At 62.0% G+C, this 18,565-nt stretch overlaps 1 protein-coding gene across 1 annotated transcript in view; it reads right to left on the bottom strand.

Moving 5' to 3' along the window:
• The window catches only part of SHANK3 (SH3 and multiple ankyrin repeat domains 3), a gene marked incomplete at its 5' end in the record, with an annotated part of 288,033 nt that overhangs the window by 96,487 nt on the left and 172,981 nt on the right, over positions 1-18,565 (bottom strand). Inside the window, 2 exons of the mRNA XM_084268006.1 lie at positions 7,998-8,073; positions 16,733-16,846. Of these exons, the coding sequence (XP_084124132.1) occupies positions 7,998-8,073; positions 16,733-16,846 (190 nt within the window). The remainder of the gene's footprint in view (positions 1-7,997; positions 8,074-16,732; positions 16,847-18,565) is intronic.

Genomic DNA, 18,565 nt, shown 5'->3' with positions numbered 1-18,565 from the left:
ATGTGGAAACCACCTGCAGCCTGCACGTCCCCTCTGGCTGCCGCTCGCTGTCAGGAGGACGCTGCCCAGGAGGTCAGGCAGACGGGTCTGATGCTGCTCAGGATGAGCTCCTCCACTAAGGCCAGCCTACAAAAGCTTCTCCAGATTCAGGCGGGGAGAAAGCCATCCCACATTCCATCCACACCTTGCTCAGAGACACCACATGGTTGGAAGGAAAATGAAGGTCTCAAAGACCGACCGTGGAAGAAGAAGCCCCAACGGCATCGGCTGCCGAGCGCTCCAGGACCCGGTCGTTGTCTCTGAGGGTGGCTGAGGAGAACTGAGAAGGTTCCACATGGTCTGACTGGTTTTGTTCCTCCACTCAGCTGAAGGAACTAGAAAATGTCCCCTCTGGAACTTGTGACCTTTGGTGGTTGGGGGTTGCTGGGTGTTTTTGGAGCGAGCCTCGAGGGTTCAGCTCAGTGATCGGTACAGAGGTGGGGTGACTCCTGGCACCCGACGTCCTCTCCTAAGCCAGGGGTAAGGACAGGGGCCCTGCAGCAAACTGGGGCTTTGGTGACACCAGCATCCCCTCCGGAGCAACAGTCAGCAGCAAAGAGCAAAGCAAACGGGGTAAGAAACGTGGCACCTCCCCTGCATCCGACAGCCGGTGCCCACAGTCCCAGCCCCTGAGCAGCTCACAGCCCTTCTCGGGCACAGAGCTACTCCTCAGTAACTCCGTCCTCTCTCTGCAAACCCAGTTACAGTTCTGGCCTCCCCAGCACGCAGCAGGAACAAATCCCCCGGTTCAATCGCCCGCGGTGTGACAAAGGACTCTGCTCCATGTCAATCCTCTTCCAGAGGTGCCACCCCGCTCCTTTGTGCTGGGAAATCACTACTGCTCCGTGGGCGCCTCCTCCCTGCCTACTCACGGTTTCATAAGGCTGTCAGCTCCTCCTCAGGCTCCTCTTCCCCGAGCTGAGGAGCTCCAGTCCCTGGAGCAAAGCAGCCTGTGCTTGGGGCCACCCTTGCCAGCTGCCTCCAAACCCTTTGTAACTCTTACTCGGATGGCCACACTACAACTGCGAGTCAGTAGCCGTCAAACGGCGGCTTGGCAGAGCAGCACAGCGCTGCTCTGAGCAGGCTTTGTGCCTCCTTCCTCACACCCTGTGTGTGATCAGCTGCTGCCCAGTGGGTGCTGGCTGGGAGCTGCCCCAGGACTCCCAGGCTCCATCGCTCAGCACGTGTGAGCTGCCAGGAGCTGCAGCCCGAGGGAGACAGCGGAACCAGAGAGGCTTCGGTCTCAGACGAGCTGCTGCTCAGTGACCAACAGCTCTGCCCACTGTCACCTCCTCCACGTCCCTGCCACTGCCTGACCAGAGTGCTCTGCGGGGACAGGACTCCCCCTGACAAATACCGAGGGCGACACACAACACCCACCCCGACAGCCCCTCTGCTCCAGTATCTGCAGTGGTGACCTTGGTCACAGAGATGACCTTGGGCACCATGGTGACCTTGGGCACAGAGGTGACCTTGGGCATGGTGGTGACCTTGGGCATGGGGATGACCTTGGGCACAGAGGTGACCTTGGGCACAGCAGTGACCTTGGGCACAGTGGTGACCTTGGGCACAGAGGTGACCTTGGGCATGGTGGTGACCTTGGGCACAGAGATGACCTTGGGCACAGGGATGACCTGGGGCACAGTGGTGACCTTGGGCACAGAGGTGACCTTGGGCACAGGGGTAACCTTGGGCACAGAGGTGACCTTGGGCATGGGGATGACCTTGGGCACAGAGGTGACCTTGGGCACTGTGATGACCTTGGGCACAGCAGTGACCTTGGGCACAGGGATGACCTTGAGCACAGGGATGACCTTCGGCACAGCACCCTCTACTTGGCTGCAACAAGGAAGGAGAGACCAAGGGGAGCCCCCCAACATCTCTGCATCGGGCAGGTGGTTTCTGGACAGCCTGTTGGCACGGTGCCCCAGGCCCTGCTCCCCAGACTGCTCCCCAAGGGTCCTGAATCGCTCTTTAAGGTGAGAGTGAAGGTGTTTAGCAAACGGTCCCCCCTTCTGCTGCTCCTTCAGCCCTGCACAGCCCAAGGCTGGAGCTCTCTGGCCACACTCCCTTCCATCAGCTCACCCATCGCTCCCCGGTCCCGCTTCCCGTATGGAAGAGGCCACAAAGGCTCCGCGCTGCCGGAGCACTGGGCAGTCTGGGACAGGAGCCCAGCGCAGGGGCTGCAGGGGGGCTCAGCTGGGGGCTCACTCAGTACCATGTGCCTTCCTGAAGACAAGGAGGGGAGGGGTCCCACAGGCAGCAGAGACCCCAGCAGCCTGTTCTGAACACGCTGCCGTGACAGCGGCGTCACACAGGAGCCTCTTCAAGAAGAGGTTTAATTTCTTCCCTCCTCCCTTGCGTTGCTGTAGCAACGGGGGTTGTACCAGCCCAGTGAACTGGATGGGCTCACTGTAACCCCCCCTTGCTGGTAACACCCCAGGACAGACACCTCCCTGGGGGCTGCGCCCCCTGACCAGCACCTCGCCACGCACAACACATCAACAGCAGCTGATGAAGGAGCTGCAGGGTGGAGGAGGCTCAAGGAAGGTGTCTCAGAGCTCACACTGCCACCAAGCAGCTCAGGGAGATCCAGGGCGACTCCTTGGTCTGGTCTGGAAGGATGGGAACCAGCTCTGCGCTCACCTGTCCCACCCCCCACACAGCCCTGGCCCCCCAGGCGCTCACAGCCACCGGAACGTGAGTGATGGACACTGACAGGACAGACGGGTCCTGAACTGCACCAGGAGGAAACAGCCACCACGGGGCTGCAAACACGAGAGCTGCTCGACGGCGCGTCAGGACGGAGGACAAACAGCCAGTTACCATGGAATCCAGTCATGGAGTCAAGTTACCATGGAATCCAGTCATGGAGTCAAGTTACCATGGAATCCACTTATCATGGAGTCAAGTTACCATGGAATCCAGTCATGGAGTCAAGTTACCATGGAGTCAAGTTATCATGGAGTCAAGTTACCATGGAGTCAAGTTACCATGGAATCCAGTCATCGTGGAGTCAAGTTATCACAGCACGAAGTTACCATAGAATCAAGTTATCACAGAATCAACCTGTCATGGCATCAGGTTCTCATGGCATCAGGTTCTCATGGCATCGCAGAACAGTGTTGGCTGGAAAAGACCTTCAAGATCATCGAGTCCAACCCTCTACCCAGCCCTATCAGGTCCAACACCAGACCATGTCACCAAGCACAGCATCTCCTCTTCCTTTAAACCCCTCCAGGATCACAGAACCACCATGTTGGAAAAGACCTTTGAGCTCGGAGTCCAACCGTACCCACGGTGACCCCATCCCCTCCCTGGGCAGCCTGGGCCCGGCCCTGGCAGCCCGTTCAGTACAGAAACCGCTCCCAATATCCAACCTCAACTTCCCTGACGCAGCTCCAGGCTGTTCCCCGTGTCCTGTCAGAACCAGCACTGCCCCAGGGCTTTCCCAGCATTTCACCAGTCACTGTTCCGACTCAGCTGGCCCGAGCAGATGGGGACAAGGGGGACACAGAGAGGTGGAGGCACTGGGCAGCTCGGAGGAGACGGTGGACACCATCGTCTGCCACCTCTAACTGCCTCACAGGAGGCTGCACAGAGCAGCGAGACGCTGGGGGATGGGCCCAGGGGTGATGGGAATGCCAGGGAGGTCTGGACACACGGGCTGGGACAGGGGCCCAGGGGCTGTGGCCCTTCACCCTTGGGGACAGGCAAAGCATCCTGACCCAGCCAGCCCTGCCCGGAGCCACGGCTGCGCTGGGAACCTCCCGGCATCCCTCCCGACCTCGGCGAGCCCCCAGCGCTGTCCCCAGGGACAGAGAAATCCCTGCCCAGAGACCTCCCATCCAGATGGCTGGGCACAGGAGGGGCTGTAATCTCCCTGCCTGGTCATCTAATCCCTGGGATTGAACAATGTAAAGAGCAAATCCTGAGCTGCAGATTGCTCCCAATTCCCCCCTCCCCAGCTGCGCCCTGCGGGGCGCGGGCTCTGCAGAGCTCATTTCCAAGCCCCCTAATCTCTGCCCTACACAGCTCCTCAGGAAGGCAGCTCCCTGGGTGCTGGGAACAGGCTCAGGCTGCTCCTCTGGTTGGCCTGACTCCCACCTCAGAGCAGCTCAGCTCTGCCGAGCCCAGCCCCGCGCTCCTCATCCTCACCGGCCTGGGGAAGGCTCTGGGTGCTGCACCCAGCACACCCCCACTCTGCAGCAGCCCCCTGCCCTCACCTCTCTGAGTGTGGTTACGTGCTGTGATGGAGGGATGGGGGCCCTGCCCTGCCCAGTCCATCCCACTCCACTCCAGCATCCTGCATCCCCCGCTGCTGCAGGCAGAGCGCTCGGGAAGCTGCAGCCTGGGAGTGCTGCTTCCCCCTGGCTGGCTCCAGAGGAGGAAGGTTTATTCAGCGTACAGCCTAGAACCTTCCATGCACACCCCAGCTCTCTTGTCAGCTGGTTAAGCCAGGAATGACAGACCCTGCCCACACCTGCAGCTCAACCCCCTGAACGCTGCTCCCTGCAGAGCATCATCCCCCCAGCCCTGGTGCTCTCCCAAAGCTGCTCCCTGCTCAGAGCATCATCCCCCCAGCCCTGGTGCTCTCCCAAAGCTGCTCCCTGCTCAGAGCATCATTCCCCCAGCCCTGGTGCTCTCCCAAAGCTGCTCCCTGCTCAGAGCATCATCCCCCCAGCCCTGGTGCTCTCCCAAAGCTGCTCCCTGCTCAGAGCATCATCCCCCCAGCCCTGGTGCTCTCCCAAAGCTGCTCCCTGCTCAGAGCATCATTCCCCCAGCCCTGGTGCTCTCCCAAAGCTGCTCCCTGCTCAGAGCATCATCCCCCAGCCCTGGTGCTCTCCCAAAGCTGCTCCCTGCAGAGCATCATCCCCCCAGCCCTGGTGCTCTCCCAAAGCTGCTCCCTGCTCAGAGCATCATTCCCCCAGCCCTGGTGCTCTCCCAAAGCTGCTCCCTGCTCAGAGCATCATCCCCCCAGCCCTGGTGCTCTCCCAAAGCTGCTCCCTGCTCAGAGCATCATCCCCCCAGCCCTGGTGCTCTCCCAGAGCTGCTCCTCCCCTCGTGATGATGTGCTCCTGTGCCTGGGAGCTGCTCCTCACACACTCTCATGATGTTAATCTGCTCCCACGCCGGGGACCTCCGGGGAAGCGGGAGGTGAGGAACGTGCTCCCTCCTCTGGCTGCTGCAGCGACCCAACCTCATCCCAGACAGCTCAGTGTCCCCACTCCCCAGCAGCCAGAGGGGTGGGAAGGGACCCCCAGCGCCCATCGGGGGCTCAGTCTTAGGGATGCAACACGATAGAGGTCTCAGTGCTGCTGACAGCTCGGGGACCCCAGGACAAGGGGGACACGGAGCTGTGGGTGCCAGTCCCCAGGAGCCCTGGGGATGAGGGGAGGGCTGGAGCCCCCCGGCTCTGGAGCCAGGCTGGGGGAGCTGGGCTGGGGGAGCTGGGCTGGCTCAGCCCAGAGAAGAGAAGCTGCTGCTGGGGGGAGCCCTGAGCCCCTTCCCGGCCCTCGAGGGGCTCCAGGAGAGCTGGAGAGGGGCTGGTGACCAGGGCAGGGAGGGCCAGGCCCAGGGGAACGGCCTCCAGCTGCAGGAGAGGGATGGAGAGGGGCTGGGGGGCACTGGGAGGCTCTGGAGTCCTTCCCACCCAAACCAGTCAGGAGTAACTACCCCTGGTTCACTCCACATCACCCAATAGGGGCTGCCACCGACCCTTCCCCTCCAGCAGCATCTCCCAAGCCTGGGAAGCATCTCCCAAGCGATCTGGTCTCAGCTCTTAGGAACCCACCCCCCAGTGCTGAGCACCCAGGGGGTTCCCTGCCCACTCTGCCCTGCAGCAGTGGAACTGCTGGCAGGTTCCAGGACGTGGGCTCAGGGTGGGTTTACACAGGGATCTTCACAGCCACATTTCCCTTCTCCTTCCTTCCCCCTTTCCTGGTTCCAAACACTCCAGTTGCTTTCACAGGCTGGGGCTGGAACCAGAGTGAGCCCCAGTCTTGCCCCGAGCAGCCGTCAGCCCAGCACAGCCACTGAGGAGGTCACACTGCTGCTGGGTGTCTCCCACACCCCTCATTTTTGGGGTTCCCTGTCCAGCTGCTGTTTCAGCTGATGCTGCTCCCCCATCCCATGCCTGGAGCCACCACTGTCCCTCCTTCACAACTTCAGCTGCATTTTCTGACCTGCTCCCTGGGCTGGTTTCTGACTCCCCCAGTGCTGAAGATGCTTCCACCATGACGTCACAGTGATGTCAGACCCCCCACTCCTACATGACTACAAGGAGCTGCACGATCCTTAATCACAGAACCACAGCCTGGTCTGGGCTGGGAGGGACCCCAAGGGACCCAGAGCCCCAACCCCCTGCCACAGGCAGGGACACCAACCTCCAGGCCTGGAGCTACACAAGGGTGCCCAGGGCCCCAGCCAACCTGGCCTTGGACACCCCCAGGGACGGGGCACCCACCCCCTCTCTGGGCAGCCCCTTCCAGCCCCTCACCACTCTCTCTGCACAGAACTTCCCCCCAGTCTCTCCTCTGCCCCTTCCCTCCTCCAGCTTCACTCCAGCCCCTTGTCCTGCCAGTCTCTGCCCTTGAACAAGCCCATTCCCCTCCTGTTCCTGGGGTCCCTTCAGGGACGGGGAGGCTGCAGTGAGGTCCCCCCACAGCCTTCTCTTCTCCAGGCTGACCCAGCCCAGCTCCCTCAGCCTCTCTCCATAGGTAGGGGAGCTGCTCCAGCCCCCTGAGCATCCCCATGGCTCCTCTGACCCTGCAGCAGCAGCTCCAGAAAATCCTGTCCCAGAATAAACCTGCCCATGACCCTCGACTCCCCTACCAGGCTGTTTGTCAGCCCTGGCTGATGTGATCCCACCCACCCACCTGCTCCAGCTCCACAGAACTCTGACTCATCCGCAGGTTTGACCCCTTTCCCACCCTTTAAGACCCAGACCCACCAGTGACTCCAGCACAGACCTCGTGGGAGTTCCCTGAGGCACTGGGCCATGGTGGGAAGGCTCCATTTGCCCCGTTTCCCCTCTCTGCTGCTCTGTGAGCTGCAGCAGCGTCTCCCCTGTCGCCCCACGATCAGCTCAGAACAGGAACAGCTCCCAGGAGGGGTCACGGGGCCCCTGGAACCCAAACCCAGGCTCCTGTGGGCAGAACGTGCTCAGCCCCTCGGGTGGGCTGGGGGCCCAGCAGCTGGGGAAGGCAGAACACACCCCCCCGGGCTGGGAAGCGCCAGGACCTGGGGATCACCTGGATCCTGCCCAGTGGATCCTCACCAGTCACTCCTGGCACACCCTGAGCAGCAACAGCCCTCCAGTGACCCCAGTGACCCCAGTGACCACCAGTTCTGAAGAGCACTGAAGCCTGAGTGCAAGAGGGGATCAGGTACCCCACCTTCTCCCCCCAAACCCAGTGCCCAAAGCCCACCCCTGAACCCAACCAGCACACCCACTCCTACAGCCCAACCTCCCAGCAGCCACGTGCCCCAGGCCAAGCCCAAACCAGTAACACCAGCCCTGCTGCCAGGGCCAAACCAGTAACACCAGCCCTGCTGCCAGAGCCAAACCAGTAACATCAGCCCTGCTGCCAGAGCCAAACCAGTAACATCAGCCCTGCTGCCAGGGCCAAACCAGTAACACCAGCCCTGCTGCCAGGGCCAAACCAGTAACACCAGCCCTGCTGCCAGGGCCAAACCAGGAACACCAGCCCTGCTTCCTGGAGCTCACCACAACATCTCCAGAGCGTTCGCTCCTCAGCCGAGCCAGGAGCCAGGCTGCCCTGCAGCTCCCACAGCTCATCCACCTACAGCCCAGCCAGGACTTGGGATTTCGACTCTGCCTGAACCAGCCAGGAGAGTTTCCTTCCCCCTCCCCAGCTCAAACCAACTGGTGCTGCTCTGCCAGGACAAGGAGAAGCTGTTCCAGGGAAACCCGAAGCGAAGGGGCTGGTGCTGACCTGTGGGAGGTGAAGTTGTCGTAGGAGCCCACGGTGTAGTGTCGGAAGAGCCGCTTTGTTCTGTCCTCTCTGGTTTCTAGGAGGGAAAGGAAACAGGGGTCACAAAGCTGGGGGGCAGAACCCTCCCCCGTGTCCTCACCCCCCTGCACAGACAGAGCCACCCCCACCCTCCCACGTGCACCTATCGACCGTCCCTGTGCCGCTGTGACCACGTCCAGCCCCACCTGCACACAGACAGCTGCTGGGGACAGACAGACAGAACGCCCCCCAAACCTCCCCCCAAACCTCCCAGTCACATCACAGGATCCCAGAACCCCCAGGCTGGAAAAGCCCTGGGAGCCCCTGGAGTCCAACCAATCCCATCCTGTGCTGCCCCAGCTCCCTGAGCACCTCATCTCCCCTCTGTTCAACACCCCCAGGGCTGGGGACTCAGCCCCCTCCCTGGGCAGCCTGTGCCACAGCCCCACAACTCTGCCAGGGAAGAACTTTGCCCTCCCAGCTGAGCTGACCCTGCCCTGGGGCAGCTTGAGCCCATTGCCCCTCGGCCCAGCTCCTGGCCCCTGGCTGCAGAGACCATCGCCCACCTCTCTGCACCCTCCTGCCAGGGCAGGGCAGGGCAGGGCAGGGGGGAGAAGGGCTCCCCTCAGCCTCCTCTTGCCCAGGCTCAGCACCCCCAGCTCCCTCAGCCGCTCCTGGGAAGCTTTGCTGCTCTCCAGCCCCTTCCCCAGCCTGGTTGCCCTTCTCTGCCCTCGCTCCAGGACCCCCATGTCCTTCTGGTGCTGAGGAGCCCAGAACTGGACCCAGTATTTCAGGCGCCCTCTGCTCCCGGGGATTCAGATGTCGCAGGGGTCTCTGGTGGGCTCCCCAGTCCCAGGAGCACAGACATCCTGCTCATGGGGCCTCTCCCTCACCCCTTCACACACAGAACACGCTGATGCTGACGAGGCTGCAGGATCAATGAGCTTCACCAGAGCTCAGCAGTATCATCCCCAGTTTGTGCCACTGGGAACAGCTCTGCTTTTGTCGCCCCGACTCTGGTTTTCCTGCCCCTCTTCCACCTCTGGCTGCTTTCATTTTCTGATTTAATTTTCCCCCCTTACTTTCTCAGAAGAGCTGAAGAAGCCCCAGTGTCCTGGCACTTCTCCCCCCCCCCCAAATAACACCCCCAGCCCCTGCTCTCCCTCCTGCCCCAGCCAGCCTCCCGTGGCAGTGGTCACCCCGTGGGGCAGGACACTCGCTGGGGCGCAGGCAGGAACCCTGTTTGGTACCATGAACACGCCTGTACATACACCTGAAGTGGTGGTTTCAATTTCTGCAGGTGCTTTAGGGTGTCCTGGCCTACTACAGGTGTGTAAGGTGTGAGTAAAGATACGGGTGTGGGTGCAATTGCTCAGGCATCGGTGAGACCCCCCGCACGGGACATGCAGCACCCCAGAGACCAGGGCAGGTCCTCCAGCACCCCCCCCAAAAGAAACAAGTGCAGAGACACCCCCACAAGCACAGGTGGACAGCGAGGACGTGGTGAGGTGCACCCAGTGTGTGGCTCAGCCTGGGGACGTGCCCGTGCTGGGAGCAGCCCCTGGGGAGCCCAGTGCCCCCCTCCAGCCTCTCCTGGTGCCGTTACCTAATCCAGAGGGCGGTTTCTTGGAGCCTGATGGTGCTGGGGGGGCTGCCAGCTCCCTGCGAGTCTTCCCAGGGGGCAGTTGCCCCCCCAGCCCCGTCCCCCCCAGCCTGGGAGAAGCTGTCTCAAAGAACCAAGGGATTAACCTCAGTGACAGAGGGACGGACGCGCTGCGCAGTGAACGGAGACGTCAGGGGCCCAGCAGCACCCCCAAGGAGTTCAAGTTTTTGGAACATCAAAATAAACCTTTCTGGGTCTGCAGAACACAGGAGCTGGATTTCTAAACACCAGTCAGAATGCCACTGAGTTCAACCTCATCCCACAACGCAGGGTGTCTGCCCCCCCTCAGTACTGACCACAACTTCCCTTCATCATCTGTTCCTGCCCAACTGCTGCATCACACCAGGCACCCAAAACAGGATGAACACCAGGCACCCAAAACAGGATGAACACCAGGCACCCAAAACAGGATGAACACCAGGCACCCAAGGCAGGATGAACACCAGGCACCCAAGGCAGGATGAACACCAGGCACCCAAGGCAGGATGAACACCAGGCACCCAAGGCAGGCACCCTCAGAGGTGAAGGATCCCCAGGCACCCTCAGCGGTGAGGGATCCCCAGGCACCCTCAGCGGTGAGGGATCCCCAGGCACCCTCAGCAGTGAGCAGGCAGATGCCCCCCAAGGCAGGAGCCCGGGCTGGGCCCTGTGGCCAGCAGGAGCCGTTCCCATGGCACAACCCCCCAGCACAGCGCCTGTTCCCCGGCACTGGGTGAGGAGCAACGAGGCATCTTCTGGACACCGATCTCTGATCAGCTGCAGCAGCAGCTGGGACCTTCTGGTTGTCACCCGAGGGCTACGACGGAGCACCCCAGGGGTCAAGGGCACAGCATGACACAGAGTGTGGGGCAGAGAGGGGCCAGGGGAGGTGTCTGGATCCTGCTGCTGTCACCTCAGCACAGGGACACCTCCTGTGCCAGCGCATCCATGGGGCAGCCCCACAGCCAGCCCGTCACAGCCCCACAGCCAGACAGCCTATCACAGCCCCACAGCCAGACAGCCCATCACAGCCCCACAGCCAGCCCGTCACAGCCCCACAGCCAGACAGCCCGTCACAGCCCCACAGCCAGCCCATCACAGCCCCACAGCCAGCCAGCCCGTCACAGCCCCACAGCCAGACAGCCCATCACAGCCCCACAGCCAGCACATCACAGCCCCACAGCCAGTCAGCCCGTCACAGCCCCACAGCCAGACAGCCTGTCACAGCCCCGCAGCCAGCCCATCACAGCCCCACAGCCAGCCAGCCCGTCACAGCCCCACAGCCAGACAGCCCATCACAGCCCCACAGCCAGCACATCACAGCCCCACAGCCAGTCAGCCCGTCACAGCCCCACAGCCAGACAGCCTGTCACAGCCCCGCAGCCAGCCCATCACAGCCCCACAGCCAGCCAGCCTGTCACAGCCCCACAGCCAGACAGCCCATCACAGCCCCGCAGCCAGACAGCCCGTCACAGCCCCACAGCCAGCACATCACAGCCCTGCAGCCAGCCAGCCCGTCACAGCCCCACAGCCAGCCAGCCCATCACAGCCCCGCAGCCAGACAGCCCATCACAGCCCCGCAGCCAGACAGCCCATCACAGCCCTGCAGCCAGCCCATCACAGCCCCACAGCCACACAGCCCGTCACAGCCCCGCAGCCAGACAGCCCATCACAGCCCCGCAGCCAGACAGCCCATCACAGCCCCGCAGCCAGACAGCCCATCACAGCCCCACAGCCAGACAGCCCATCACAGCCCCACAGCCAGCCAGCCCGTCACAGCCCCGCAGCCAGCCAGCCCATCACAGCCCCACAGCCAGACAGCCCGTCACAGCCCCGCAGCCAGACAGCCCATCACAGCCCCACAGCCAGACAGCCCGTCACAGCCCCGCAGCCAGACAGCCTGTCACAGCCCTGCAGCCAGACAGCCCATCACAGCCCCACAGCCAGACAGCCCGTCACAGCCCCGCAGCCAGCCCGTCACAGCCCCACAGCCAGACAGCCCGTCACAGCCCCACAGCCAGCTCGTCACAGCCCCACAGCCAGACAGCCTGTCACAGCCCCACAGCCAGACAGCCTGTCACAGCCCCGCAGCCAGTCCACCGTGGTACCGGCAACCCAGTACCGGAGGGATCCCATACTGGAGTGATCCAGTACCAAAGGGATCCCGTACCGGAGCGATCCTGTACCGGAGGGATCCCATACTGGAGTGATCCTGTACCGGAGCGACCCTGTACCAGAGCGATCCAGTATCGGAGGGATCCCATACTGGAGTGATCCAGTACCAAAGGGATCCCGTACCGGAGTGAGATGGAAAAGCCAACCCAGAGAAGCAGAGACCCAGACACAGAGAGGATTTGGATCCCATTTCCTTCAAGACCACCGAGCTACTGAAGCAACGGGGAGCACTCTGTACCAAGAGCACCAGGAGACCCCAGCAGCTGACGATGCTGCTGGTGGTGATGCAGCTGCTTAAAAAGAGACAGAAACAGACTCACCACCTGAGCAGTGCCAGGAGTGAGCAAAACAGAAACCAGCCTGAACCAAACCTGATCCCAGGGCTCCAAGGGCAGCAGCCTACAGCAGCCACAAGCCAGAAACACACAGAGCCACAACCAGCCAGGCTGTGGTCAGGCAGTTGGTGGCAATGAAAGGACTGAGAGCTGCCAGGGACGCTGGATAAGGCTGAACCCACCCGTGCAGGCGACTGAAATGTGGGATCCAGAAGGACTCCACTCAGAGCCCCCAGCGGGACCACCCCAGGCACTGCTGGGCTTTGGTCCAGGACCCTCCTCTGTTGTGCTCTGAGGAGTCAATGGAGCTGCTCTCTGCACCCACTTTCTGCAGGCAGCCACGCAGCCAGGATGAGGATGGGGTTTTAAACTAAGTGAGGACACAGACGTGACCTTTTCTTTGACAGGGCTCACCAAACCAGCACAGAAACCACTTCCACAGCATCACAGGGCACTAGGGGTTGGAAGGGACCTTGATCTAATCCAGCCCCCTGCCAGAGCAGGGTCACCCAGACCAAATCCCACAGGAACACATCCAGGACCATGGGGTTTGGATGTCTCTAGAGAAGGAGACTCCCCAGCCTCTCTGGCAGCCTGGCTCAGGGCTGCATCACCCTCACAGGGGAAAATAATCAACTTTAACCTTTAATCCTTCTGATGAACTTTATCCAACCCCCTTTTCACACTCTCATGAACAAGCATTTCGAATTCCCTTGGATTCTGAAGAGCAAAACATCAGCCTCAGAGTGCTGAGACAACAGCATCCTGGCTCCTCGGAGACACCGCGAGAGGGAGCGCCGGGCGAGGAGCCGCGGGGCATCGGGAAGGGGCTCAGCAGTGGGGGACACCTGGGTACTTGGTACTGCCCCCCAGTGCACCCGAGCACGGTGCCCCTGCGCCCATGGCTTCAGGGAACTCGGGTGCTCAGTCCATGCCCAGGACACTCGTAGCACCTAAACCTGGTCACTGACCAGCCGCTGACACCGTGCGGGTTCTCTGCTGCCCCGTCTGTTCTGGTACCAGGAATGTGAAGTGACTCTGGGAAGAATCTGGTGTCAAAGCCTCAGGTTCCCACTCCAGGAAGAGGAAAGAAAAGCAGTAAATCCAACAGAGAACCAGCAAATCCAACAGAAAAGCAGCAAATCCAACAGAGAATCAGCAAATCCAACAGAGAACCAGCAAATCCAACAGAGAAACAGCAAATCCAACAGAGAAACAGCAAATCCAACAGAGAAACAGCAAATCCAACAGAGAAACAGCAAATCCAACAGAGAACCAGCAAATCCAACAGAGAAACAGCAAATCCAACAGAGAACCAGCAAATCCAACAGAGAAACAGCAAATCCAACAGAGAAACAGCAAATCCAACGGAGAAACAGCAAATCCAACGGAGAAACAGCAAATCCAACAGGCATCAGGCCCAGCGCAGCACCCTGGGGTACTCGTAACGATGAGCCTGATTCTGGACCACAAGAGGAAGGTGCTGGCAGAGCAGCGGATTAATTAGGACAGGAGGAAAGATCAGGGTAACGAGGGGATGGAGGACAAAGGCGGCACAGTGAGGAAGCCTGATGAAAGCTGCAATCCAAAGAGGCAGGAGCAGGCTCGGGAGGGAGTCAGGATTTCTCCAGTGAAGCAGCCAGAGGGAGGGGTGCTGCAGGGAGAGCGGCTCTGCTGCCAGGCTGGATGCTGCTCGGGGCCGGGGCAGATGGAGGTTACTGGAGCCCCTGAAGATGCTGTGATTCGCAAGCTTTCCCAGGGGCAGCCTCTGGCTGTGCCAGCCAGGGCTCCAGCACCTCCTGCTCTGCTGCTACCGGCTCTTCAGCTGCTTCTGCCCAGGCTCCCGCGTGCTGCTGTGCCACACGTGCAGCCATGAGAGCATCAGCTGCAGGAGGCTCAGCTCGTGATCTCGGGCTGCAGATGAGGAGGTAGATCCTGATTTCCTTTCTGCCAGGGAACTGTCACCTCAGAGCGGCCCCAGAGTCACCCCTCCCCAGCCAGGAGGCCGTGACACCGCAGACACGTTTCCTGGGTGCCGAGGAGGCTGCTTTGGGCTGTGGAGCTGCTCCTACTGCAGCTCTTCATGGGAAGCAAATGGCTTGAAGGGTAGAACAGGAGACCAAAGGCTTTGGGAAGAGCCGAGCTGTACCACCCCACCAGCACCTCCCTGTGCACAGAGCCAGCCCTCCCAGCACAGAGCAGCTCGCGCTGTCCACGGTGACCCCACGCCGGTCATCGCAGGCGTGTGCTCCCCGGCGGCCCTCGCTCCTCCTGCCCCAAGCTCGGGCCTTTCCTGGGGCTGGCGCTCTGTGTGGGTGAACGCTGAGCACTGAGGGCATGATGGATGGCTGGCTGGATAGATGGATAGATGGCTGGCTGGCTGGATAGCTGGCTGGATAGATGGCTGGCTGGATGGCTGGATGCCTGGCTGGATAGATGGATATCTGGATGGCTGGCTGGCTGGATGGCTGGATAGATGGCTAGCTGGCTGGTTAGCTGGCTGGAAAGATGGCTAGCTGGCTGGCTGGCTGGCTAGCTGGCTGGATAGATGGATAGCTGGATGGCTGGCTAGCTGGCTAGCTGGCTGGCTGGCTGGCTGGCTGGATGGATGGATGGATAGCTGGCTGGCTGGCTGGCTGGCTGGCTGGCTGGCCACACGCGATGACTTCATGGCTGTTGGGCCAGGAAGGGCTCCAGCCTGGCTCATGCTGAAGCTTCTCCCCAGGACCAAACATACAGCCTAAGGGAGGGGCCTGCACTCCCCATCAGCAGTGAAACACCATCGTGGTGGGTCAGTTTGCAGCCCCTGTGCTGCTCCCTGGCTGTGCCCAGTGTGGAGCCATCGCTGTGTCCCCTGGGAAGCCATCACTGAGCTGGTGATGCAGTGTTTGGGCTCTGCACTCGCTGCTCGTCCTGGGCTTCTCCTTCCAGCCCTGGGAAGTTCAGCTGGATGGATCTGTTCCCAGCTGGCTGAATTTGTCTCCTCCTGTCCGTTCCCTGCTGTCTGTCACTCCTCTCCCAGGCTGGACACTGGCACAGGCTCCCCAGGGAAGGGGTCCCAGCCCTGAGCGGGGCTGAGGGCAGGAAGCGTCTGGCTGATGCCCTCGGTGCCACCGCTCTGGGCTGGGCTGTGTGGGGCCAGCAGTGGGACTCCATGGTCCTTATGAGTCCCTTCTGAATCCAGAGGTTCTGTGAGCGTTCCCTTTCTTCAAAGAACAAGGTGTGTGTCGGAAGCAACGACCAGGAAGGTCCAGCGAGGTCCCTGGGTGCTGTAACGAACCCCTACAACCAGCAAGATCCAACCCAGGGACACCAAGAGCAGCCTGGCTGCAGGGCCACCACTCCAGGCCACAGCCCACGGCAGCCTCCGCTCTCCCTGCAGATGAAGCTACACCCCCCTTACCCCCCCCACTCAGAACACGGGGGTGCAGAGAAGGATCCCCACGGGCTGGGGAAGAGCCCGCGAAGCACCGGGACAGCGAAGGGGGGGACAGCTCGTGTCTCCACGGGAGGACACAGGGATGAAGCTGCGATGGGTCCGGCACCGGTACCGAAACCAGACACCCCCCCGGCTGGGAGGGACCCGGGCGGGGGCTGCGCGAGTCACTGCAGGGAACCCGGGGGTCATGAAGGCTCCGAAATCCCCCCCAACCCCCCTCCCCCCCCCCGCGGCCACGCATCGGAGACGGGAAGAACAACAGTGCCCCCTACACACAGCACCGGGCAACGGCTGCCGCAGCCCCAACGCCGGCGGGGACAGACAGACACGGGCGGGACAGACAGACACGACTGGGGACAGACACGGGCGGGACAGACACGGGCGGGGACAGACAGACACGGGTGGGACAGACAGACACGGGTGGGACAGACACGGGTGGGGACAGACAGACACGGGCGGGGACAGACAGACACGGGTGGGACAGACAGACACGGGTGGGACAGACACGGGTGGGGACAGACAGACACGGGCGGGGACAGACAGACACGGGTGGGACAGACAGACACGGGTGGGACAGACACGGGTGGGGACAGACACGGACGGGGACAGACACGGGCAGGACAGACAGACACGAGTGGGGACAGACAGACACGGGTGGGGACAGACAGACACGAGTGGGGACAGACACGGGTGGGGACAGACATGAGTGGGGACATGTCTCACCCCCACACCCTGACCATGTGTCACCCCCACACACTGACCGTGTGTCACCCCCACACACTGACCATGTCACCCCCCCACACTGACCGTGTCACCCCCACACTGACCGTGTGTCACCCCCCCACACACACCATGTCACCCCCATACTGACCATGTCACCCCCCCACACTGACCATGTCACCCCCACACCCGGACCGTGTGTCACCCCCCCACACACCGTGTCACCCCCACACCCTGACCCGCAGTCTCACCGCTGCTGGGCTCTACCAGCCCAGGGTCACCCACCGCAGCAGGAGCGCTGTGACTCCTCACAGGCACCCACCGCCCACCACACTGCACAGGGGGACCCAGAGCCTGCCGGGGTGACCCCGGGGTCCCAGCCCACCCCTGCAGACCCCCGGCTTACCTTGCCGCGGGTCGTACTGCCGCATCTGCACCTCCTCCACACACTCCGCGGGGAACCAGCCGGTCCGGCCCTTCACCGTCCCTTCCCAAAAGCCGCCCTCGCCGATGCTCAGCACTGCGGGGAGAGGGGACAGGCAGGTGAGAGAGGGGAAAGGGGGGACAACATCATCCTCAGGGTCAGTGCAGCCTGGATGGGCAGAGCACGGACACCCCTCCGGGGTCAGGAGGGAAGAAACGCCTCAAGAAGCCACCAAAGCTTCTTTCATGCAGGTCCAGAGGAGAGACAGCGTCCTTCACAGAGTCACAGGGTGGGAAGGGCCCCCCAGAGCCCATGGGGTCCCACCCCCTGCCCAAGCAGGGTCCCTAGGACAGGGGCTGGGATCTCTCCAGAGAAGGAGACTCCACACCCCCTGGGCAGCCTGTCCCAGGGCTCCCTCACTGGGTAAAAGTTCTTCCTATGCTCTAACTCGCAGCCAGTGCCCCTTGTCCTGTCCCCACAGACACTGAAAAGGGGCCGGCCATTCCCCTGCATCCCATACTGAAGATATTGATAAACATGAATATCGTCCCCCCTTAGTCTTCTCTGCAGGCTGAACAGTCCCAGCTCCCTCAGCCTTTCCTCCCAGGGGAGATGCTCCAGCCCCTTCAGCATCCCTGTCCCTCCTCTGGACTCTCTCCAGGAGATCCCTGGCTGGTTGATCCCAGGGAGCCCAGACCTGGACACAACACTCCAGTGGGGCCTGAGCAGGGCAGAGCAGAGGGGGAGGAGCTGCCACAAGGGACAGCACTTGTGACACCCACTGGGTGTTAACGGGGACCCAGGCGTGACAGGGGCTTTGGCAAAACCCCGTCCTGGCAGCTCACTGCTGACCACAGCTTCTGGCATCCCCCGGGCACAGGGGAGTCACAGACCCCCCAGCAACACAGAGAGGGAACGGAACTGGCCATGGGGACAACAGAGTCACTCGGTCCCGGGGCATCCCGGTGTCCTGTGCTCAACCCCCAAGGGCTGTCGCGGTGGGAATGGCACAGCAGACGCTGAGACAGGTCTCTGCCACCGCCAAAGCCCCCAGCCCACCCAGCCTTGCTCTCACTGCCCAAAGCTCACAGCGATGGCCAGGGAGTCCTCAGACGCGCTCTGAAGAGTAAACGGGCTCTGAGTGGAGGAGACTGGAACAGAACTCCCAGCTGGGAGAGTCACAGGACAGCTCAGCAATCCCAGCCTGGGATCCCACCGCTGGCAGCACCCCGACCCCCAGCACGGGCCAGGGTCCTGCTGCCAGGCTGGGCTGTCAGAGCAGCCCTGTGTGGGGGGTTGGGTTGGGTTGCAGTTGGTTGACAACCCCCTGAGTTAACACAGGATCTGAGACCTGGGCTGGCAGAGGCACCCACACGTCCACACTCTGCCAGGGTACCTCCCCTCAGCACCCTCCCAACACCTCCCAGCACCCCGGGCTGACCCCAGGCACTGGTACCTCCCCTCAGCACCCTCCCAACACCTCCCAGCACCCCTGGGCTGACCCCAGGCACTGGTACCTCTCCATTCAGCACCCTCCCAACACCTCCCAGCACCCCTGGGCTGACCCCAGGCACTGGTACCTCTCCATTCAGCACCCTCCCAACACCTCCCAGCACCCCTGGGCTGACCCCAGATCCCAGCACGGCAGCGCCCGTGTGTCGCTCCCAGCTCCATCCTTACACCAGTGTTACTCACAGGTTAAGCCCTGCTCCAGGCCAGCACAGTCCCCACAGAGCAGCTTCTCCCTGACTGTGTCCAGGCACCCGCCTGGTGGGAGCGAGGGGCAAACAACCAGCAGCCTGACTCACCGGCCAC

The sequence above is a fragment of the Gallinula chloropus genome, assembly GCF_964237585.1.
Source record: "Gallinula chloropus genome assembly, chromosome: 1".
Classification (NCBI taxonomy): Eukaryota; Metazoa; Chordata; class Aves; order Gruiformes; family Rallidae; genus Gallinula; species Gallinula chloropus.
Note: the sequence above shows the minus strand (reverse complement) of the source record. Positions and strands in the feature narration are given on the sequence as shown.